At 41.6% G+C, this 24,726-nt stretch overlaps 1 protein-coding gene across 9 annotated transcripts in view; it reads left to right on the top strand.

The window, feature by feature from the left end:
* PTPRT (protein tyrosine phosphatase receptor type T) overlaps window positions 1-24,726 on the top strand; it is a 434,461-nt gene that overhangs the window by 96,403 nt on the left and 313,332 nt on the right. For all 9 annotated transcript variants that reach the window (XM_042050484.1, XM_042050521.1, XM_042050503.1 and 6 more), the window contains exon 2: window positions 15,265-15,390. In XM_042050484.1, the coding sequence (XP_041906418.1) occupies window positions 15,265-15,390 (126 nt within the window). The remainder of the gene's footprint in view (window positions 1-15,264; window positions 15,391-24,726) is intronic.

The following is a 24,726-nucleotide window of genomic DNA, read 5'->3' as shown; positions in this document are numbered from 1 at the left end:
AATGCAAGGTCATGCATCTCAGGACTAATTGGTTTTTTTGGTTTAAGATTTGAGATCAGTTGGATGTGACAAGAAGCTGTTGGAGCATTAATATCAGGAGACTGAGACGAGTCTGAGATGTGCTTCTGAAAAGAGAATGTCTTTCTGTAAGGCAAGATGGCAAAATAGGAATGTGTTCTATAGATCAGAAATTATTTTATCTGGAGTGTTCTGGAAGGTGATTCCATGTGGACTGCACAGGTACTCCTTCAGAAGAATGATGAATTCAGCACACTGCAGATGTAAAGAAGGGCTATGAGGAGACTGGGCATAATTGAGAATTTTTGCCGTGGGGAGACTGGAGTGTGTAGCTTCCCTTAATGCAGCAAAACAAGGAGGTGTAGTGAAGGAAAGCATGGAGTGCTCCAGCCACTCCAGCTTGGAAAAAGAATGGATTGGCCAGGCCTTCACTGACTGTGAAGATCCAGCAATGTCATCATAGGACTTCTAGTTCCCAAAGAACAAGTAACAGATGTCCAGGAACAGGGGGCAGTGGTTAGTAGCTGCCTTAGCACCATCCTCAGACTGTGTGGTTTGGATGAGATGTCTTTACTGTGGGAGCCTCACTCTAGAACAATCAAGCTTTTGCTGCAGTGGAACTATGGCTTTCCAAACTGCTGGTGCACAAAATTGGTGTCCAAACTCCTTCAGAATGCAATTATTTTCTTTTCCTAAATAGCAATAAACACTGCCTCACTTTCCTCAGCACGGTGTCTTCCAACCGTCCCAAGAAAGCTCTGGTGACATTGGCAAGAAAATAGCATTCCTTGTCATTGGTCATTTTTCTGTTGAGTACACCCCATTTATTGCCTTCATCATTCAAGGTAGGTTAAAAAAAGAATATCAGATCATTTAGCTGGGGATCTGCTAATAACTGTTGTAATTTTGACTCGAGGCACCCAGCCCGTGCTGTCACCATGAGTTCAGTCTTCCCAGGGGCTGCTGTCAGCACTGAGGAAAGAGGTCACTTGTTAATAGCTCGTGTTTTCATTTCCTTGTTTTCAGCTCAGAGTGCCATCAACTTCCATGTTTGTGGTAGGTAATTACTCCATTACAGAAGTGTTGTGGCAATTAGCTCTGGATAGGTGAGAAATCTCACAGTGCAGCTGGCTCTGAGCTCTGCTGGTTGTGTGAGGAGCAGGGTCACGAGTGCAACTGTTTGAAAAGTTGGTGCTGTGACTGGAATTCAGGTCGAGTGTGCTCAGAAAAGTCACTGTTCACCCCTGTCCTGCAGCTGGATGCAGATGCTCTGTGGTTGTGTCATCTCTACCTCTGAGGAAAGAGAACATTAAACCAAAACCTGGCTTACACAACTCTGGTATAATCTTTATATCTGAAACCACATCCACTGACTTGGATTCTGTTTAGTTTCTGGGCTAATAAAATTATAACTGCTGGTTAAATAATGCCTTTTTTTTTTTTTTTTTTTTTAAAGTCCATATTAATTGTAGTCTCTGTTCTGGGAAATTCTATTAGTTTTTGCCACAGATGAGTGTTTTCAGATAAACAACATCTTTATTCCAGCTGGGACTTCATCATCAAGTTTATCTTAATTATCTAATCCTAAAATAGTCTTAAACTGCTAGAAATGCCGCAGTATAGTCAAGTATCACAATTATTTCCTCCCCGTGAGACAGTGCTTTAGAATTAGAAAAAACCCAAACAAACCAAAGCTGATACTGATAGTCTGGTGAGAAGTCTGTCTTGTATGAAGTGCAGAATGTGATGGAAAGCAGTTGTGCCTCCTGGGTACAGCCTGCCAGGCACAGTCATTTCCGTGGAAAAGCGATACACAGTAGTGCCTGTCTCATCCCTGGGCTGCTGGTTCAGCAGGTGGCAGATGCTCTCTCTGCAGTGCCACTGTCCCAGTGTGTGGCATGCGGGCAAAAACCACCCCTGTCCCCTCTGTTTCCAGCTAACCCCGTGAAGGGGACAGCCAGAAGCTGTCAGGGTGTGGCAAAGGTGTAGAAGTTATCCTGGGAGTTTTATTCTGGAAGTGCACAGAGACTCTGAAAATGTTTGAGTATCAGTGAGGCTTGTCCTTGGAATCACAAAATATCCTGAGTTGGGAGAGAACCACAGGGATCACCCAGCCCAGCTCCTGGCCCTGCACAGACACCCCAACAACCCCACCCTGGGCATCCCTGGCAGCGCTGTCCAAACGCTCCTGGAGCTCTGGCAGCCTCGGGGCCGTGCCCATTCCCTGGGGAGCCTGGGCAGTGCCCAGCACCTGGAAGGGGTGGGAAGGTTCAAGGCTGGGAATGTGTTTTGCAGAAGATTCAGTGTGAACTTGTCCTGTTCATGAGTTTTCCAAGTAACATCTGGCAGGTGTCTGACCTGATCCAGCTGTCCTGCTGGTTTTAAGCTGACTGTGTGGAATTCCCTGTTGTCTTTCCCTTTGACAGTATGTGCTGCTGAGGGGATTGTGAGAGGACTCTGGAGTAAAAAACAGTGGTCTGATGCCATAATTGTTATAATAGGATAAGAGTGCTTAGATAACAGAGATACCTAATTAGTTTATTTTATTATTACTTTTGTCTTTATGCAGTGTGTTAAGGCTTGTACCTGAAGGGTTAAAGATTAAGGGAAGGACCATAGGACAGAGTCATAGAATGGGTTGGGTTGGGAGGGACCTCTTTCCACCCCCCTGCCACGGGCAGGGACACCGTCTTCTATCCCAGGCTGCTCCAAGCCCCATCCAGCCTGGCCCTGGGCACTGTCAGGGATCCAGGGGCAGCCACAGCTTCTCTGGGCACCCTGTGCCAGGGTCTCTGTTCATCTGAGTAAAGAATTTCCTCTCAAATTCTAATCTGAATCTCTCCTCTTTTATTTTAAAAATGTGCTTCCAAACACTCTTTCACTTCATCTCTCTTACATTTTTGGCTGCAATGCCTAATGTGTAGTTAGCTCAAGTATCAGTATAATTGCACTGTGGTTATAATTGGATAAGTATATTTAATACCAATTCAGTTGATCAGAAACTGAATCTAATTTCTGAATGACTTAATGTCATGATCGTAATCTTTTGAAGAATCGCATATTTAATAAATCAGATTTTCACACAGGCATCTTAAAATTTAAATGACTTGTATGAAAATGGACAATGAATTTATTAGAAATTTTATACCTAGTTAAGCTGCAGAGCTGAAACCTTGAGGAGGACACTTATTAAAAATCTTTGCTTCTGAGTATCTGCACTTTCACCTGGGGCTCTGGGAATGCATTACATTTTAATGGAGTTTCCTGGGCTGTTAAATACTGTATGCAGCTATACTCATAAATACCCTTTCATCTACCAGCATCAAGTGGAATGGTGCTTTATAGGGCTTGGCGAGGATGTGGATAAAGCAATATCATATACAAGGCATTTGTCTAATTTCTGGAGATGGCGTCATTCCACTTCAAGTGTAAAGAGAAGTCTTGAAAGCAAAGGCAATTATCTTCTTAGACTGCTGGTAAGACCTTATTTCTGGATGTAAATGTCCAGTAAATGAGCTTTTTGTGCATCTGAATTGTACTTACAATCTTTGACTATTTCAGTACAAGAGCAGCAATAAAGTTTGTCTGCAGTATTACCGAAGGTGTGGGGTTTTATACATGTTTTACACGATCCTCCAAGATTACTGAAGGGAGGAATTGAGGTACTGTCAGTGAAATGGCTTTGAAGCCTGTTTCAAATTTAGATTTTCAGGATCTGCCCTTTACTGGGCCATCTCTGCTGCATGTCCATCCTGACTGCAACACCAAGGGCAGGCGAGGTTGGGATAAAAAGCCCGGAGTACCTGGTTCACATGTCTCAATGGACCAAGGGTTAAAAGATGACTGAAACCACGGTTTATATGACAGAAAAGGGCTTCTTATTCCAAGCTGGTCATTCAGTGTCCTGAGAAGTGATTGCTTTTAGATTCTTTCACCTTATGCCTTTCAAGTCTTAGAAAGAAATGTTTTAAGCATTTAATGCTTCCTGGCAGAGTTCAGGCTTGATGCTGCTTAAAAGGAATAAGAACTGTGGAGTTCAGAAAACCTGTCTTGAAAAATATTTTCCCTTGGAAATGTATTATTCTAAGTTTCAGCCTTAAACTGGGGGTTATCTATTGCAAAGATAGGAGAGAGGCCTTAGATGATGGAATAGGAATATTTTTCTGTATGTTCATTGCCAAGCTGGTTTTGTATAACAAGGATAGTACTGCCTGAAACCGTTCCAAGGTGAAGTGCAGAGTGAAAATAAGATGTTGAAATTTTGTCCATTTTAAAGTTTGGAATTCCTCTAAAATCAAGAGCCTCAGCAGAAACTGACCTGTTCACATCCTGTCTTTAAAAAATCATTTTCCCCCATCAATGGATGGAGACTGGAGTGGCTCATGGGGACTCCTTCAGCAACACGTGGCTGATGGGCCGTTTTTGAGCCCACCTGGGACTTGTCACTGGCTGCAGGTGGCCAAGGATGTGTGACAGGGTGACACCAGGGGATGAGAGAGGCTCTGATGTCCCCTTAAAATCTGAACCCTCTGTAGAGATAACTGCACTTGCGCTGAAGTTACTCCGGATTTTTCTCCTCATTTCCATGCTGTCCCTCATTAATACAGAGTTTGGAATGCTGCAGCTCTGCTAAATGCACACTCTGGGTCAGGGACTGCAAGAGGAAGATTCATGGCTGTAATTAGAGAGGCACTTTGCACATATGTTTCTGTAGTAGTAGGAAATTTGGTTAAACAGAAGAGCAGCTCTATATATTTTCAAGAACTCACAAGTGCTGTTAGGCAGAGACCTATTTATTCCTGGCACGTATTTACTCTGTGTTTTGCTCTTTGGGCAATGAATTTATACAGAGGAGTCTGGAGGATAAAAACAAGCGAATCTTCCCCTGGTTCCTGTAGTTCCAGTGTGCTGCAGAAGACAGAGGGGTTTCCAGGGCTTGGTGTTTGCCCCACTGCCCTGGGATTCTGCACAGCGCCCTGGGTATTGCAGTGCAAGCGGTGCATCAAGGGAGAATATGTGTATGAAAGTGCAGGGACAGAATAAATGAACTGAAAAAAACCAATTAAAAGTCAGGTAAAAAAATGACTAAAATTCAAATCTGTAGCTGACTGTCAGTGCCTCAGCCATCAGACAAATGATTGAGCTTTACAAGAGCCCTTGCAGAGTCCAGGATTTGCCCTCCTGTTCCCAGTCTGACTCCAGGGCACCTGGAAGCAGAGCAGCTGGAGAGCCACTGTCACTTCTGGGGCTGACTTGCTCCTGACACATTGAATGAAGATCATGGTTTAACTGAAAACAATTTAAAATATGTGTCTTTAAATATCCTTGACATTGCACTTTAAATGTAATGTGAAACAGTAACTGTCAGCAACGAGTGAAAGGGCATTTGCAAGAGATAACCTTGATCTGAGATATGTATAAAGTTGAGGCTATAGGAATTGTTAGAACTCAATAAAAGTTATTTATACAGCCATTCTCTGGGAGTAGCTTCCAACAACAAAGTTATTAAATTTAGCATGATATGCCAGCTCAACACTCATTGCAAGTTATTACCATTGTATTATTAGCCAATTAGATTTTATTTGCTGATACTCAATAACAGATGATAGCTATCCTTTTATCTAAATCTGATATTTAACCACTGTGAAGCTGAGCTAATACTTGTCAAGCATGATAGCTCAAATATCAAGGAGTTTTTGGAGTCCTGCACAGTGCTGGATCTTTAATTGCATGTGTTCACAAGCAATTTAAACAAAATATTTGTATTGTTTACCAAGAATCAACCCACCTCATTAGGGTCTTCTCCAGGAAAACATTTAAACTATTGCTAATTCTTTTTAACTGCTTAGAACCCAGGGGATGTGTGTGTACACATGGACGTTTTTGTCCTCGTGCAGACTGTGGGTAGTGTTCTGGGAGTGCAAAAGTAAGATGCATTTTGGGAGTTCAGCACTGAGTTAATTTACTTCCCTTGGCCTCATTTGGGAAGACTGTTCAGTTAATGGAATGATTATAAAAATGCCAGGCCAGTAGGAACTTAAGTTCTTCTCTGAAAATGATACGTCTGTTCTAGTTGCATTTGATTGCAATCAGATTGTGTTTAATTTTATTCTGTGTTTGGTGGTGTGGCAAAAAACCAGACTTCCTACCCTTACTTAACTTAATCCTTGTGTTTTATGACCATCAACTTCCAAGAAAATATCTTAGCCACAAGGAGATCTTCCTCCAAAACAGGAGCCTGAACAGCAGAACAGGGAAAGGAGAAAGATTGGAAGATTTGTGGTTGCTGTTGGAATTCCTGAAATGGTGTCTGTTGAGACAATATTTTATTCATCACCAAAGATAATGTGAGTCAGTCAACGGCTGCTTCTTGCTTAAAGTTCAAACACATTAATTTGAAGTTTGTATAAAAGCTTATTGAGAAAGAGAGGCTTGCTAATGGAATATAAAATAAGTGAGAAACAGCTACTTCCAGACAGGTTTTTCTGCCTTGGTTGATAGTTAGAGTAAAACAAGGATGTAATTTAAGTAAGTGTGCAGCTTGAACAGGTATCCATGTGACAGGATAAAACGCTGAAATGAAGCAAGTCAATAGAGAGCTGGGACTGATCAAGGCTCCAGTGCAGCAGCCGAAGTAGAATTTAGTGAAAATGCACTATAAATACAATGTTAGACAAGCCTGTTAAGATCCACTGAATAATTAGCCTCAAGAATTTTCAGGGGCTGGAAGGAAAGAAAAGCAATGTTCCCTTTTTTTTTTTAAGAAACAAATGAATACCCACAAATAGTTTCTACTGACAGATATAACTAAGCACATCTTCAACAATCATGGCTAATAATTTAAGGTGAATTTTTGGAATACAAAACAGGATTATTTTAGGGAACAAACACATTGTCCTGTGACTTAAGAAATGAATTGAAACAAAGTAAGGCTTTTTTTTTTATTCTTAGTCTATAATTATAGCAGCAAGTGTGTGCTACAAGTCTGTGTTTTTAAAAAGAAATCTTCATTCTGTCATACTGTGACTAAAACAGGAGTCTGCTTCAGTGGTGGAAAGCCATTAAATTTATACATTAAAAGATTATTAGTTAGAATCTTGAGAAAAATTGGTGGGGAGTGTCTGTTTAAGAATCCTTCATGGCTTTGATAACCTGTGTTAATTTTACAAATTTCATTACCTTGGGACAGACAAGTCTGAAAATTCTTAGCATAAATCTTGGTGTGTTGCAGCAAACTGGAACTAACTGAACTTGGAAAATTTGGGTTCTTTGAAAAGGTGCGGGGTATTAACTGACTTTTTTTGTAGCTTGAAAGAAGAAACTAAATCAGATTAGAGATATGTACATATCTCTAATATTAACTTATGCTTAAAGCAATAAAATGTTCATATTGAGCTATTGAAATAGTGACAGCTCAGCTGTCAGGAGCAAAAATATATTCTTGGTATTAAATAAAGGACATACATTTTTGCATGGCAAGTTAGATGAGTCATCCTTGATTTGGACATATACATTGAAACAAATGTCATTTAGTGTTAGTTTTAGTCCTAGGATACTTCAAAGTGGCTTCACTGATCCGTGGTGGATTATGAGGTACAGAATTAGTAATGAATGTCTGAGCTGGTCTAGGGCTCAAATGATGAGACGTGGAGGCAAGATTCAGCAAAGAGAAACCTGTAATGATGAATTTGAGAAAGAGAACTCAGCTTAAAATGACAAGTTCGGGGTATGGATCTTAAACACTCATTCCATGCATATCCACAATGCTTGCTCTGCTCTGTGGGATTAGGAGCAGAACTGATGAACTCTGTCAGGCTCTGGTGCACGTTTGGGACCAACACTTTCTGCAGGGAAGTGCTGGGAGAAGAACTTGTTATTACTGGGAGGGCACTTGAGAGTGTTTCACCTGACAAACCTTCACCTGTCTGTTACTGGTGATGTTCACCGTGGATACCACATGTGATCTCTTACTCAGGGGAAGCAATCTTTTGATTGTAGCAAGGTTCCTATATACGGAGCAGCCAACTACCTGATTTTATTCATGCATGTGGGACAGGTGTGCATGCAAACTGTGCTCACAGCTGCTTCAAAACGTGTGGGAATAGATACGTAACACTGAACCTGCAAAGATAGCAAGGTCACAGGGCATATAATTGGAAAAAGATTTAGCAAATATATCTATATATACACACTGGTAGTATGAGTGTCTTCCTTAATGGGTTGATAGCGCTTGAAATCACAATTCCAGTTTTAAACCAAGAAGAGCTTTTTTAAACTGCATTCAGGATTTTCAAGGATTACATCGATTTAGGGAAAAAAATTCCCCCAAACCTATACATACATATTTTATTTCTAAAGAGGAATAATTTTCATTGCTGTTTTTAAAAATAAAGACAAGCTTTCTGTATGCTCTCCCTCTAATCTGGGTAGCCAGGACATGTAAAAGGAATGAAATTTAATCAAATCTAACAAGAATCCTTTAAACCTTGGCCAGGTAATTGTTACTGGTATCTCAGAGGATTGGCACCTTCCAGAGCGTAGATAAAACTGTCTCTGCTCACACGTAAATTTAGCAAGACTATGTCAAGAGTGAGATGGCAGGACAAGAAACAGAACTGTCCTGTGGTGGGGGAGTCGTTCCTCGACCATGAGGACTGACACTTGCAGCAGAAACCAAACCACATGCAGGGATGTGTTTGAGGCACTGGAGAAATCACTGATGTTTGTTTCTAAACCCCAAACATCTGGATGCCTCAAGAGAAGCTCTTCTGTGAGCAGCAGCAGCTGAGTAGCCTGGGATTTGTGTTTAATGGTTGAGTGACTCACCTGAATTTGTGCAAGGTCTGAGCTCAGTTCTTAAACAACTGACATCAGAAAAAGAAGTTATGAATGCTTTACTTCAGAGTTTATTCCACACTGGAGAATCTATTCCCCAGCTTCTCCTGGTGTAGATCCTCTGTTAGCTAATGAGGCATAAAAAATGATCAAAGCTTTCCCTGCAGTTTGAGGAGTCAGAGTATCTTTGTCTCCCTTGTAGAGTCTGAGTTTAAACACACCCTGAACACATGGTGCCCTTTGACTCAGTAAAGATGACTTTTCTCTCTGCAGAAACCTGTTCTTTGAAAATCTGTGGTTAGAGAACAAACATTTGGTTAGAATAATAAAAGTACTCATTGAAATTGGCCAGTTGCAAGAGCAGGTTGATGTGCACATGTCTGATGTCTTCTGCCTTCATCTTTCTAGATGAAGGAAGGACTAGAAAGCACTTTAAGGACTTACTACTCTTTCTGAGTGAGGAAATTCCAATGTTCCTTGATTTATCCCATCTTAAAGCAACTCAGCACAAGCTTTACATGAACATTTTCATTCTTTACCCTTTCCCACTTCCGTAAGAATATCCAACAAGATTTCTCAGGAATTTGCTATTTGAATTCTACAGTCTGAAAAAAAAGTTACGAATGGATTTTTATACAATAAATCCCACACTAGGTGTTACCTTAATGAGCCAAATGCATCTTTTCTAGCCCTTGTAAATGAAAATGTCTTTGGAAGGGATAAGAATGAATGATCAGAAACAGTGGTGAGTTAATTTGTGGAATTTTATGGTTCATAAGCACTGCCTCATCCTAACAGTGTTTGTTTCTTCCTTTACTTGCTTTGCATTTTGTGCGTTTAAGATAAAAATTGATAGACTAAATCTCAGCTCTCATGAACATTTCAAAAGGGATGTTTCCTGAAAAGTGTTCGTGCTTTCTGAACTTTTGCCCATTTTGTTGTTGTTTGGGGATTGTTGTTGTTTTTGTTTGGTTTTTTTTTTTAGCAAATGAGAGAAGTAATGACTTCTTTTAGGAAGAACGGTGGAGTGGATCAATGAGACTGATGTTCTCATTGTCTCTATCCCTTTCCCACTTTGAGATTGCTGTAAATGCTTGATCAAATTATATCTGCTGCTCTATTTCCTGTGTGTGTTTAGAACCATGGGATAACTGATGAGGCTTCTCACATCAGTGTTTCTTTATCCCTTTTTAGGAGTATTGTGTTTTTTATCTGGTGAGTCTGTGAGAGTTTGACATTGGATGACTTTATAAAACATTCAACTAATTGGATTTGTTAAAATAAATAAATCAAACACTAATTGGAATGTGCCCTGCCATTATTTTTGCTTACTGAATTAGATATTATGGCGTGAAGTTCTTTTTATCATATTTGTGCACTTATTTAAACACCCCCCTGGCGCACACTTCTGCAAATTCAATTATATATTCAAAGGAGCCATTCAATTTATGCAAGGCTGGTTTACATTTAATCCAGGGGCAAGTCTCAGTAAATGATGATAGGTCTGCTCAAGATTAATTAGCATCACTCAGATGAGCAGTGGCATTGTTACAAGCCCGCAGTGTAAAACAAGGGATATTTTATCCTTCTTATGTGAGGCATTATTTGCTTCAATATGACCCTTTTCAGGAAGGGAACAGCTTTCTTGTAGATTTCATTTTGAGAAAAGGGTTCAACACCACCTGTGTTATCCAGCACCATCAAAGCCATCTCCATTCCCTCTTTGCTCCCACTGAGCAACTGCATTTGTTTAATTTTTAGCCAAGCAGGAAAAAGGCTCCAAAAATCCCAATTTGTTTTCCAGAAATCCTCATTCTTGTTAACAATTTATGAAGATCCAGAACTCCATTTTGGTGATGGTGTAAATGATGTCATTTTCCTCAAGCTACTCTATGATGTGTGGCTGAAATGATAACATGCAAACCTGGTAACTAAATTCATCCAGGGGTCGTCTTTTTCCTTCAACTTGAGGATTATTTTCTCAGTGTTAATGAATAGCCCAGTTCTCCCTCCAAGCAGTCAGATTTCAGCCATGGATGATTTTCTGTGGGGATGGATCTAACCTCTTCCTGCCTTTATGTTCCATCACGTTTGTGTGTAGCTCATATCTGAGTATCTGCATGGGTGGGGTGTTTTGGGAAATGTTGATATTAAGCTTATGCTGACATCAGTGAAAATAACATCTTTGCTTGTTACTATTCCTACTTCAGTGAAATCCTGAAATCTCTTAATTTTCTGAATCTGGCTGCTTGTAAGTGAAGCTGCAATGCCACATCTGCCAACTTCTGCAGAAAAGAAGGGCCACCACTGATGTCCTTGCTTGGCAGATATGGACACAAGTCACTGTGGCCAAGTGCCTTTACCAAAGGTTGGATATAAGGAAGAATTTTTTTTACTGTGAGGGTGGGGAGTCCCTGGCACAGGGTGCCCAGAGCAGCTGTGGCTGCCCCTGGATCCCTGGAAGTGTCCAAGGCCAGGCTGGACGGGGCTTGGAGCAAGCTGGGATAGTTGAAGGTGTCCCTGCCCTTGGCAGGGGTGGGACTGGCTGGGCTTTTAGATCCCTTCCCACCCAAACCATTCTGTGGCTCTGTGACAGTTAAAGTAACCCCAAAATCTGTGATATTCTGATACATTGTACTACTTTCACTTTCTGAGGTTTCTTTCCTGATCCATAATCCAATATGCACTGCATATTCACAGTGTGGAGAGAGGAGCTGTTGGCTTTTTGGCTCACCAGTCACTGTGGCTCTGTGTTGGGGTTTTAGTTTAGTCTGTTTTTTTTTTTTCCTGTTAAAGGAATTTTCTCCCATATGCATGTTGCTAGGGGACAAATAGCTGTACTTAAGAAAGACAAAAGGGGAGTGGGGCGGGCCTGGCTACTCCTTTGTCTACACCTGGGTGTGGGGTCAGTTCGCTCTGAGCGTCCAGAGAGAGAAGCTGCAGAGAAAGGAGCTGCTGCTTCTTTCTTTTTGGCCGTTCTTTCTTCCTGCTGGAAACAACGCCGGGACCCCAAAAGCCGCTTTCCCTGCCCTGCTGGAGACCGAGCTGTGGCTGCCCTGCCCCGCTGCTGCTTTGAGCTTCCGCTACGCTGTAGCCCTGCTCGCCCTGCCTGCCTGGGCCTCCGTGGGCTTTTCCCATCTGGATACATCTCGTCTGCCACCCGGGATTTGCGTCCGTCCCTGCCGCTTCAGCCGCTGTTCCTGAGAGTCCGGGATCGGCTGCCCAGGGGTTTGTGAAGCCTTTGTTCCATCCCTTCCCGGGATCCCAGAGCACCAGTGCCGCGTGTTTCCCGAGCTCGCTCCGGAGCGCCCCCTGCAGCCGCGGGGGAACCATCGCACCTGCCCTGCTCACCGGGAGCCGCCAGCGCCCCTGCCGGCTGCGAGCGGAACTGCACCCGAGGGGAAATAGCCTGACAGCCGAGAAGGCTGGCACTGGGTTTGTGACTGCTGTTACTGCCAGAGTTGTTGTTGTTTTGTTTGACTGGTTATATACATATATATAGAGAGAGTAAAGAACTGTTATTCCTATTTCCCACATCTTTGCCTAAAGGCCCTTGATTTCAGAATATAATAACTTGGAGGGAAAAGGGGTTATATCTGCCACTTCAAGGGGGGCCTCTGCCTTCCTTAGCAGACACCTGTCTTTCAAAACCGAGACACTCTGGCTCCCAGCTGAGCCTTTGCTTTAGTTTTAATTCTGCTCTCAGCTGACACACCAGAGCAAGAAACCAGTGGGCACTGCCCCCCTCTTGTACCCAGGATTTACAAAGCCAGCTTGCTCATCTGAGCCTTTAAAATTGATTCCAGCTTTTTCTCCCTGTCCTCATTTCTTGCAAATTCACCTCCACATTCCAATTCTGCTGCCTTTAGTAAATTAATCCTTCTGGCTTATTGCCCTGTCACTCTGTGTTTGGAGGTTTTTGCATGAACCTTTTCTCTGAAGTGTAGGTGTCTTGCTGCTACTTTTAAGTCCCTCCATGGTTTATCCTTTCCTTTCCTGTTCAGCTGTGCTACAGGGTTAGCTTTGACTTTCAGGCAAGGCACTTTAATGCTTCCTCAGGTGTTGTCTTGTACTCCCAATTAATTTCCACAAGTTCTCACTGTGTCCCTTTTTCAGCTCCTCACACCCCACCTTCCTCAGTGAGGATAAAATCATCTCTTTAGCTGATTATGCCAAGCTATTGACAATTACATTCCCAGTTCAATGAGCACTGCTACCCCATATTTTGCTACTATTGTTTGTTTTGCTTCTGGGACTTTGTAGTGGCTCCTGTGCAATTTTCTCTGTGTACAGGACACCTCATACAGCAGCTGGGCTCGAGCAGAGAACGTGTTTACAATGCCTTCAAAGTAATAGCTCCCAGACAGCCCCATGCCTGTGTGCTGAGCACAGGGAGGGTGGGCATGGTTTGTGTCTGAAGTTGTGTTATTAAAGGGAATCTGTCAAAAAGAGAATGCCCCGTGTGGAGGCTGAGAGCAGAGGATTTGATTTTGCCTCTCACTCCTGCTTGCTGGGATAAAGGTGACTTTCAGCTGCACTGCTTGCTCCCACGCAGTCCAGGATGCCTGGATCTTCCCTTAGGTTTTTTAATGAGCCTGTTCAATATTGTAATTTTGAACTTTTTCACCTTAATTAGTTTAAAAGAAAAAAAAGTTAGGGAAACAGTTTAAGTGTAATCCTGCTTGTTTTGACAGCGGGGAAGGCTTCATGAGTGCAGTAAATTAAAGGCAAGGATTATTATAATGTTATAAAATCATGACAGCTCAGAAATATTTGCAGAAACTACTGAAACAAGCAAGCTTTTAAGGGACATAAAATCTATTAACAGATCTATTTATAATGAAAATAGGTAATATATAAATTTTTTAGTTTTTTTGGGCAAGCTTGATCTTGTTAAACTTTTCTTTAGCAACAGGGTATTTTGAGGTGTCAGGTACTCTACCCAACAAATCTTTCTAGACTATAATTGACTAGAAATTTTTGGTGAAGTTTTGTAGAACCACTTAGATAATCAGCTGCAATCGGAGTGGGCGTACAATCACTTAACAGAATAAGGATTGGTAAATAGGATTGGTAAATATTAATGACATGAAATATATTTGTAATTTGTGAGGAATTCCACAGGAACTGAGAGTTTAGAAAGTTTGGGCTTTCTAAGGAGATAGGGAATACGGGTGAAAACTAAAGAAGGCTTTAATGTCTGCATGGTTGGGTGATCCTTTATTGTGGAGGAACCACAGGTCAGTGATGTATGGGCTATTCGTTGTGTGAGTGCGGGCGGTGCAGCCTGTGGGGAGGAGTCAGGAACACCTCTGTCCATACAGCTCTGATTGGTGTCGGGAGCCATTGGCAGCTTGATGGCAGAGCAAGGGAGTGTTGCCCTGAGCATTGTGCAGCCCTGGCATGTTAGATGTGCCCAGTTGTCTTTGGAGGACTGGGATCTGCAGAGAAAAATGATCCTTTCTTCCCTAAGAGAAAACCAAAGCTTTATAGACACACTCTGGGCATGATTCGAGTCTAAAGTCAGGGATCCAGATCGCCTGATCCAATGGATCCAGTATGAAATACTTTGCCAGACTAAGTTGGGTGGAGGTGAAGAGGATGGTGCACGAGGTCATAAGGGACATCAGTGTGGGAACATCCTAGGGAATAAACTGTCTCAGTTTCTCTGTGTGGCCCAAGTTTCAAAGATCTGCACTGCAATACAAAATTTCATTCCACAGTTCTGGGATTTCCCTTGATTCACAAGTGTTCAGACAGCTGCCAAGTTATTTATGAGAGTTAACTTCTTCCAAGTATTTCAGGAATTGCAGTGAAGATCTTGCAGTCAACAGTCTGGAAGGTGTGAATGCGAGTTGACATCTGCTGCTTCTCATTCTCTTGTTCAGAAACTGCAGGGCCATGCTCAAAAGTATTGACTTGAAAGACTTTGAGGAAGCTCCACGTGATGTTTAAGAGATGGTTAAAGCCAGGTTAATGAAGATCAAAGCTTAAAAGCAAAAAGAAGTGAGGGTTCACTGTAGGAACAGTAATTCTGTGCTTGTTTGCCATTCACACGCCTCCTTCTCTTTTCCTTTATTTTTGTTAATACCTTGGAGTTTCATGGAAATATTCCTGCATGGGGGTATCCTATGCAATTTTCCTTGAAAATAGGTTGAAATAAAGGGGACTGATCTAAGAAACAGTAGTGTGGAGGGAAGGAAACAAGGGCTTCCAGCAGATATAAAACACAGAAAATACAAAGATATTTTTTGGACATCACCTTTGGTGCTGCATGAAAAGTAATGTTCAAGAAATTAATTTTATTTATTTTTATTTCCTGTGTGAGCTTGGGTACAAAATACCTAAGTAAATGGCCTGCCACAAAGAGCGAAATAATCCAGACATACTTTCATTTTTCTTTGCTTTTAGGTGGTTGTTCGTTTGATGAGCACTACAGCAATTGTGGTTATAGCGTCGCCTTGGGAACCAATGGATTTACCTGGGAGCAGATCAATACTTGGGAAAAGCCAACAATGGATCCTGCTGTCCCAACTGGTGAGTAAGGAGCCTCATCAACAATGGTGAGATGCATTTCTTGGAGAGAATCAGCTGTTGCTCCTATGTATGTGTGTACTGGCTCTGGGTACACACAACAGGGGAGGAGGATTTTACTCAGCGATAAAAAGTTAATTTTGTGTTCAAAATAGTCTGACAAAAGAATTCAGAGATGTAAGATGGCTTTTTGCAACATTTGCCATGGGCTATCCTTGCAGAATTGTTTTACATTTCTTATTCTTATTGTATTTCTTATTAAACAGAGAGGAAATGTTTTGGATATAAAACTCTTAACGTTTGGCCAGCTTTTGGCGTGTTTCTGGATAAGAGAGGTATCGGGGGAGGTTCATGTTGGACAGGACAGAAGAAGTAAAGCTTTGAAATGTGTGGAAATATTGGACATTCTAGTTACCATTTAGCTCACAACTGATTGCTTTAAATTCCAATTTTGAGAAAGACAAGAAAGTTCCTAGAGAATTAGTTGTGGTAGCTAATGCTTGATTAGGCTGGGACTACAGACAGGAGAATTTTCATACGTGAGAAAAACATTTCCAGCAGAGAGAACTACTAGAGTTTCTAATTTATTGATCGGTACTGAGTATAGTGTAGACTTCCATGTGATAGTTAGAATATTCTTAGAAGAGCTCACAGTGGTGTTAATTTCCAAGTTTTGCTTTTCATTGAAAGTTACCATTATGCTTCATATGGGAGTGAATTCTCTAGCCTTAACATGCTGTGGAATGTTTTGTTCACGTTGAAAAAGAACTTGATTTAAGAAAACACTTTAAGGTTCACTAAAAATCCTACTTTGTCCATGTTGGTTGCCACCTAAAATAGCAATACAAGTCTCTTTCAGGCACACAGTGGCAAACAAACCTCACCAGCCAGTTAAGACTTTGTTTTCGCTCCTAAAAATAGAATTATTTGTTCTGGTTAGTGCATTGCACTATGAGAGCATGAGCTACTTGGAAGAAATGGAGTATAATGATGTTCAAGACATTCTTATGCCTGTAATTATTGGGATAAGAGACTTGTAATTGCTTGCTGCCTGGCAAGGACACGGTGAGGAGCTGAGACAGCAATAGCTCCCTGCCACAGCCACTGACAGACAGCCCAGAATTCAGCCCTGGGTGCTTGTCAGTAAAAAGCCAGCACAGGAGACACCAGCCTGGCTGGGCTTCCTCCAGCACTGAAAGCTGTTCTGTGGATTTGAAATCATTTCATCATTGGAAATTGTTCAGAACAGGAACCTTCAAAGTGTGTCACACCTGGTACCTCTTGGTTTGGCTGTGGCATCCCCAAAGGAGTTAATTGTGGAAGCTGCAGATTTTTGGTCCTGTCTGTAAGAGAGCATTTCATGATTCTGGATGTTGTTGTGTTTTAAGTGATGACAATTTTATCTCTGGAGCTCCTCAGCATTGGGTTCGTTGTTGTGTCCTTGGCAAACACCAAAGTAGAGAGACATGGCAGATCTTTGAGTTAACTGATCCCAGAGTGAAGGAGTAGGAATTTACACAGTTTTGATGCAGTTGGGAATCTGGAACAAATGGGAAGGTTTATATGCTTGCACTGGATGATTTCAATACTTTGTCAACTATAAATGTTAAAGTAAACCTTTCCTGGCCTCCTTATGAAGGTGTATTGTCATCTGAAATGCCCTGGAACCATGGAGAGATCAACAGAAATCACAGAGCTGGAAAAGAGCTCGGAGGTTATTGACTCCAACCATTATCCCATTCCTAAGCCCTGCTCCCACATCTGTGTGTTTTATGGCCCCATGTACCACATCTCCTCATTTTATGAACACTTTCCAGGGGTGGTGACTCCACCACTTCCCTGGGCAGCTGTTCCAGTGCTTGACAACCCTTTCAACCAAGAAATTCTTCCTAATGTCCAATCTAAACAACAATAGACAAGCAACAGTCTGGAATGGCATGATTAAAAAAAATCCAAACCAACAAACCAACCCAAAAAAACCCCCAAAACAAACAACTCCACATACACAAAAAACTACATGCCAACCCCAGAACATCACAATGTAATTTCTCCAAATACTTGTGGTTTTCCCCTTTCCACGATATCTGGAATCACGAAAAAATACCTAGACATACTCCAGCAGCTGCAAATTTAATTAAGGTTAGACCTCAAACAAAAAAATGCAGAGAACTTTATTGAAGGAAGAGGCAAAGGTAAAGCAGCCATCGTGGGAATGTGCTCATAAATAAGATGTAAAAAGGTTTTAAGGAGCATGAGAGGAAATGAGTCAGTTCCTGATGGGACTGATTGATGTTACAGGACTGTTCCCAGAGAACAAAAGGGAAAATCAGTAGGTGGAAGATCATTCACCACGACAAATGGGTACAGAAGGGCCTGGTGTAACAAACCCTATGTTTTGAAGAGCTGTCCAAGTCATGCTAACCTTGGAGTAAATTACAGTGTTCAGTCAGACTGCCTGAAGCTGGTGGAGATTTTTGGAGCTATTATTGAGAGTCTATTGCTGGCTACAATTATGGTGCTTGTGTTGGTTACTCTTTGATAAGCTCTTTGGTGGGAATAAAAGTTGTTTACTTAAAATTCATGTCGCGGCAAAGCCAGGTGGATAAACTGATGAACAGCATGTTCCACTCCTACAAGCAGGGATGTCTTTAAAGCTGGAGTCCTAGAACATGTGATGACTGACTTTCCATTCCACTGAATTTCTCCATAGCAGCTGAGAGCAGCAGGGTGTAAATCCAGTGACCTGCAGGGTGTAAGAGGTGGTAACAAAGATGTGTTCATGAAATAAGCATCCAGAGGCACGACAGAGCGTGGAGAGTGGTGGCAGGAGTGCCAGCAGGGCTCTGGGAATGCACCAGTAATGCAGATTTTCTTTGTTGGGATGGTATTTTAAACACTGGTCGGTTAAAATACCACATTGTGCAAAAGGTAAAAACAAAGAGCGAGCAGGAATGAGGTTGGTTCAGTGATACTGAGCCACTCTGCAGTGCTGGAAGCATGGCCAGCCTCCAGCTGCTTGGCCCTTTCCTCTGGAAAACGTTTTGGCTTTTGTAAGTACCAGCAGGTCCTTTTGAATTCAACCAAGCCCCAGAACTGTGTCCTCCTGAATGCTAATGATGCTCTCTAGCACTTCTTAAAGTCCTTTTCACTGCTGGATCTCAGAGTGCTCTTCAAAGGAGGTCAGTACCATGAATGAGAGCCCAAGTCCCCAGACCTGTGTGATTCTCTGCTGACACACTGCTATGAAGGTCTCTGCCCAGGGATGTCTTTCCAGTCTTTATTTTTTTAATTAAAATGTCAAAAAAAAAAAAAAAAAAAAAAAGGCGATTAAACTGCTCCATTAGCAATGTAGAAGTTTGTAGGCAATTTGTTTTTCTCCGTTGCCGGCAAATAAACTGTTTCCCGTGAATTCTGTGATTAATTCCTTAGGGCTGGAAACAGTGTTAATTGGGGGATTAAGAACCAGATGTTTGTTGTTCTGAATAAGTGTTTCAAAAACGTGGAACACATGAATTGTAGGTATCCAACCCCCAGACTTCAGTGGGACTTTCGTTCCACCTCCTTGCACAATCACAGGAGTGATTATAACAAAATATTTAACAGATGGGTGTTTACTTAAGCCTGAATACCCTCAGTGATGAGTATTCTGCAGCTTTTGGGCTGCTTGTTCCACTCTTTGAATTATAAAGGTTCTCAAACCTTCATTTTCCTTCCTGCAGCTTCAAGTCATTATATTTTTTTTTCCTTTTTGAATAGGGAGAATAATCAGTTGTTGCTCTCTTACAACCTCTCTCGTACAGTTGTATGCAGTTAAATCTTTATTCTGCAGGACTAAATGTGGCCCAGTCCTTTTAACCTTTCTTAATTATCTTCTTTTCTTTCCTGTGCCTTCAGTCATTATTTTCATACCTTTTTGGGGCTGTTTGTCTGAAGTTGTGCTACAAGTGAGGATTCAGCACTCTGCATGGCAGTGCTGGCAAGAGACAAGACCAAAACCAGTCTGGGATTCTATGAAAGTAGGACTTGAGCTCTTTTGTGTGTTTTTTGTTTTTTGGGGTTTTTTTTGAGGCAAATGCTTGGTTAGCACCACAAAGAAATGTGTTTAAATCAACCAGGCAAAAATACTACTTTTACTTTCCATGTCACGACATTGCAGCATTCCAAGGAACCAGGACCTGGCTGCTCTTGCAGCAGTTGCAGGAATAATATTAATAATGAAAGTATTTAACATTTAAAGTTCAAAGCATTTTACTATCATTTGCTAATTAACTCCAATGGAGACTTAACCAGGGCTGACTAGACTGAAGTAATTACTTTAATTGTATTAAATATGGTTCCATCTGAATGCAAAGGCATCGTGTCTTGTGCACGTGTGCAGCTGCATTCTTTGCTGTTAGATTTTAATCCCACATTTACTTTGTGAAGTTTCCCTGTTCCAGCTTAGCAGATAAATAGTCACGCAGAGCCTGAAGGTCTAGCCCCACCTGCCTGACTGCTCACTTCCTTTCATCTCTGTGGCACTTAAAGCAAGTGCTACTTTGCTTTCACAGAAATAAACAATAATTCTTCTCAAACAAATGGAGTGCATGTGCATATAAACATAGATCTGCATCTCTGCATGCTCCATATCACTGCTGCTTCTTGCTCAATTGCTTTCCAACTGGATGTTGTTCGTCTAGGAAATAGAAGTGTAGGTGTGGAGAATAAATGGATTAGCACAATGTTTGGAATAAATGGTAGTGTTCAGAATGACATCACTTGTATGTTAGCAAGTGCAAATGGCTTCACTTTGCATCCTTAGTCCACAGAGTCCAAACGTTTTCTGCTAAGAGCAACAGGACCTGTTGTTTTTGAAGGGTGATTTTGTGGTAGAAATTGGTGCATTTTTATCTCACAAGGAATCATTCATTTAGGCTGGAAAAGCCCTCTAAGATCATCAAGTCCAACCATTAACCCAGCACTGCTAAGGCCACCTGTAAGGCATGTCCCCAAGCGCTACATGACATGCTTTCTGGTTGTTTGCCGGGGTGATGCCCTGGACAGCCTGTTCCAGTGCCTGACCACCCTTTCGGTGAAGGAATTTTTCCTGATAACCAATCTAAACCTCCATCTAAATGGTGGAGGTTTTGAGATTGTATTTTCGGGCACAAATGAGTGCTGAGTGTGGCCTTGTGAGTCTGCATCCTGTGGCCCAGTGAAACGAACCCAGCTCAAGAGCTGTTGAGGGTGTGCAGTGTTCACCTCCCTTGGATGCACGGCACCACCCCACTGAGCAACCATAGCAGAATTTCTGTCTTTCCTCTTGCAGCAGAGATAAGGCATGGGAGACCCTTCCCACACCTAAATGAGCGTGTTCCTTTGTTCCAGGAGCTGGAGGAGTCTCTGAGCTTCTCACTGGAAGAACAGAAGGGTCATCATCATTAGTGTTGCTCTATGAAATACTCATTTAGCAGGCAAGCATCGAGATGTATCCAGGAATTCCAGACGGCCAAATTCCACTTGGGCTCCACTGAACTGAGGGTAGTTTTATGGGAGTCTAATAGGCCAAATGCTTTCCTGTGTCACCTTTCTCTTTTTGTGAGTGGCACCATGGAGTGACAGCAGGAATGAATAATTCTCAAACAGCTTTCCTTCTGGAAGGAGATAACCCTCACTGGCTGGGCAGGATCCTTTAATTCTGTTCAGGAGATGAGAGATGTGAAGCTACTGCTGACCTCTAGAAAGGCCAGAGACCCTCTGTGCATAGGCCAGACATTTGTCTCTTTTCCCTGCAGGCCAGAATGGTGCCAGCAGGAGTTAGACCCAACATTTGTAAACTTGAAAGGCGAGGCAGTAAAATTAACATTTTCCCCGTGTCTGAGTGTATTAATTCTTGCTTACAAGAAAATAAAAAAGAAACTTGTTAAAGGAATAAATTAGAATTCATCTGTGTATACGATGAATCATGATCCAGTTTTGTCTGAGAGGAAGAAAAAAATTTGGCTTAGCTGCCTGTATATTTTTTTTTCTCCAAAAATATTTTATGCAGGGGAAATTACTAAGAATGAGTCAAATATGTTTCTCCCCACTCTTTCACTTCCATACAAGTAAATAGATTAGTCTGTGGCTTGTTAATGAACTCCAAGTAATTTCTCAGCTGTTAAGGTCTAAAGAGAGAGGGATCTCTGGGAGGTTTCCCCAATGTGTTTTTTTTTTGCTATTTACTCTGCAGCCTCCTGTCTGAGTTTTGGGATTCTTTCTTATAGTTGTAAGTAATTCTTCCCCATTTCCAGAACTCCATCCCTGTTTGATGCTAACCTGAGTTTTTTGGGATTGATTGCAGGTGTTGGGTTTACTGTAGTGGATGCCCATGCCAATGTTGAGGTTTCCAGGAAAGTGCATTGTTTTGACCTATTTATGAACGTAGCTTTGGGAAGAATGGAACCTCGCAAGCAACAACAGGGATTTTTCTTCTGCAGTTACAGCCTTCAACTGCTCTGTTTTACTCTCTCCAGACTCTAAAACATTCCTATAACTCATTCTGTAATGGCTGCTCACAGCCCAGCAGCAGGATTCAGCTGTCCTTCAGAACAATGTGTTGCCACCCATATCTTTTTTACTATCTCATGTTCAGGCTGGGTTGTCAGTAACTAAATCCTACCTCTATGTGCAGACAATTCTGCTTATTCAGCAATGAAGACCATGAGTCCTTCTGCACAGAACTGATTTTAAAAGTTGATTCAATTAAGAACATCCATCTGTCTAGAAGACTTCTGCTGAAAGGAAGTTATATCCCGGTTTTTAATTCTGTGTCATTCACATTGAAAGGTGAGATAGAATTTCTTCTCGTGCTGTTGTCAGAGGTCAGCAGAACCATCCTTCCACTTAGAGGGGGTGTTTTGGTACTGAAATCAATCTTAGCAAGGATGTGCAGCCTTCAGAGCTCACATGGTATAAAGAAATAAAATCAAAGATCTGAATGGCTTCTAGGAAGTGTTTTAATGACCCTGAAGGGATTGCTGTCTGCTGGGAACACATGTAGTTCCTGCACCTTGATGTGTTAAATGGTACATTTGAACTGTTGTCAGGCTCTCTCTGACCCTTTCCTGCGAGAGCTTCCACAAACAGAGCTGTTTGTGAGTGTCAGGACCTTTCCATTATCACCATTAGTGGGACCACGACACTTTTAAAGCACTGCCACAACATCACTCAGCATCACCCTGGGAGGAAGGACAAGAAAGCTGCTGTTGTACTCATTTCTCCTGCATGGTTTCAGCACTGGAGCATTAATTTTTCTCAGCACCTGTTGGCTCTATCAGGAACTGATGCCTTTCGGCATCTGAGTATGCAGCCTGTATTTTTTATAATGTGTTATTTTGAGCTCTGGTAGGACATGCTGTCCAGATGCCAATGTGTTAAAACTGGTTTTTGTTTGAGGGGTAAGTTAGGGAATTTTATAGCTACACCAGTGGAAAAATATTTCTTATGCACAGCTTCAAAATCTTCAGGAGTGGGGAAATAGAAGAAAGAGAGATTTCTTCCAAATAGATGAAATTTAATTTAAATTCTATTGAAATAAATGTGGTTGCAGGAGTAAACAAGGTGCATATGTAGAATGAGGGATGGGGAAGGTCTTTCTGACAAAAATGAAATACCAAAATTGATAAATATTGAACTTAGTGGATATTAAGGAATACAGGAGAAGCAGTGAGTAAATAGGAACATAAGTTTTAGGAGGAATAGATAATTTGTAGTGCTTTTGAAGGAACTGACAGGATTAGGGAATACTGCAGGTCTAGTGAGGGCTAAGAGATTTGTAACAATATTGGAAGAGTGAATTTTTGAGTAGACAGAATTCTGACTTTGGGGGTTTTTTTCCTCCCCTTAAACTGTGTACCTGCTCTGCACTGGGTACTTTTCCTTTTTCCTGGAAGGTTTGTTAGCAGGCTAGAGATGGACAGGTCAACAGGAAAGAAGTTCCAAAAGAAGAGTGACCTGAGAACCTGCATGGGGCAGATGGCCAAAGTCAAGACAGACCTGCTGTGAAAGAGGGAAGGAGAAGGCCATGAATGAGCAGACAAATACTGACAGAAGGATTTGCAAAAGGAAATGCTGGGGAAATCAGAGGAAAAATTACTGCTCAGCATGATCCAAGAAAGCAACTGAGGTGTTAAACAGGGATTCGAGGCACAGGGAGGGCAGAACACAGGAAAGACAAGAAGTGTCATTCAGGTTGTTGCTCAGCCCCTTGTGAGCCCTGGTAGCTCTGAGTGAATTTTCAGCTTTTTGCAGTTGTTTAACATAGAGTCAGTGGAATTCTCCTGAAATCCCTTAAATTCAGTGGGAGCTGGGTGTAATCTCTTAGAGGGACTCTGTGCTGCAGTGCATTGTCTGGCTAATGTACTTTTTTCTCCCCCCGCATTTGTCTCTTTTGCCCAGTGAACTCTCCTATTTCATCTTTCTTACTTTTTTCTTTGATTTTTTACTTCTGTCATAAACCATCACACCACTTAACAGATTCCCAGAACCTGAGTACAGAGCTATGGAAGAGTATGCAAGATTCCAGTGTCAAGAATTATTTAACTAATACATTTTCTTTACCACAAACCCTATTCAGTGTGTAGTGAACTAACTGCAAGTTTTTCTGCCAGCTTTGAAATAAACAGGATGGAGACTCATAATGAGCAGATTTTCAGATGCTTTACTATTTAATTAGAAGGATACAGATTGTTTGATGGAATGATAATAACAACCTCTGATCACTGGTTCCAGTGAGAACTGTTGCTATTGAGAATTTGTGGGAGAGAGAGAGTTCATTTTTCATGCTTAGGAAATATTAGCATTTGCTATTGCCAGTATCAGATATTTAGTGCGTGTAATTTGGCACATGAAAAATGCTGGCTTTTAAATCTCTTTTCCAAAAGTCATTTATATATGTACAAAAGCAAGTTGATAGCAACAATATTAATATATTCTCATGGGAAAAAAATAACGTAGGCATCTCCTGCATAGGCAATCCGTGTCATTCACCTCCTTTAGAAGGGACTGGAAACTGTTGTGCTTGTATTCCTTTGAGATGTAAAGTTGTTATATTACAAATTATCACTTGTTTTCAGTATTGACTAGATAAATGAATGCAATTATGTTTATCAATGTTGAAAATTAAGCAACAGAAAGCAATTGTGTGTGTTTGAGGATCTTTTCAAATGAAAAGCTGTATTCACTGAATTCTCATCGGCTCTTTTTCTCCCTGACATGTTTCATGATGTGAGCTCTCAACTGAATGAACAGCTGCAGTAAAAATGGCACCGGCCAAGTCACAGGGAATTCACAGGAAATTGAGATGTTTCAGGCTGCAAC

Source organism: Corvus kubaryi, unplaced genomic scaffold, assembly GCF_017639235.1.
Source record: "Corvus kubaryi isolate FWS band 111438036 unplaced genomic scaffold, C.kubaryi_AGA036_p1.0 134, whole genome shotgun sequence".
Lineage (NCBI taxonomy): Eukaryota > Metazoa > Chordata > Aves > Passeriformes > Corvidae > Corvus > Corvus kubaryi.
This window is presented reverse-complemented; position numbering and strand designations above follow the sequence as displayed.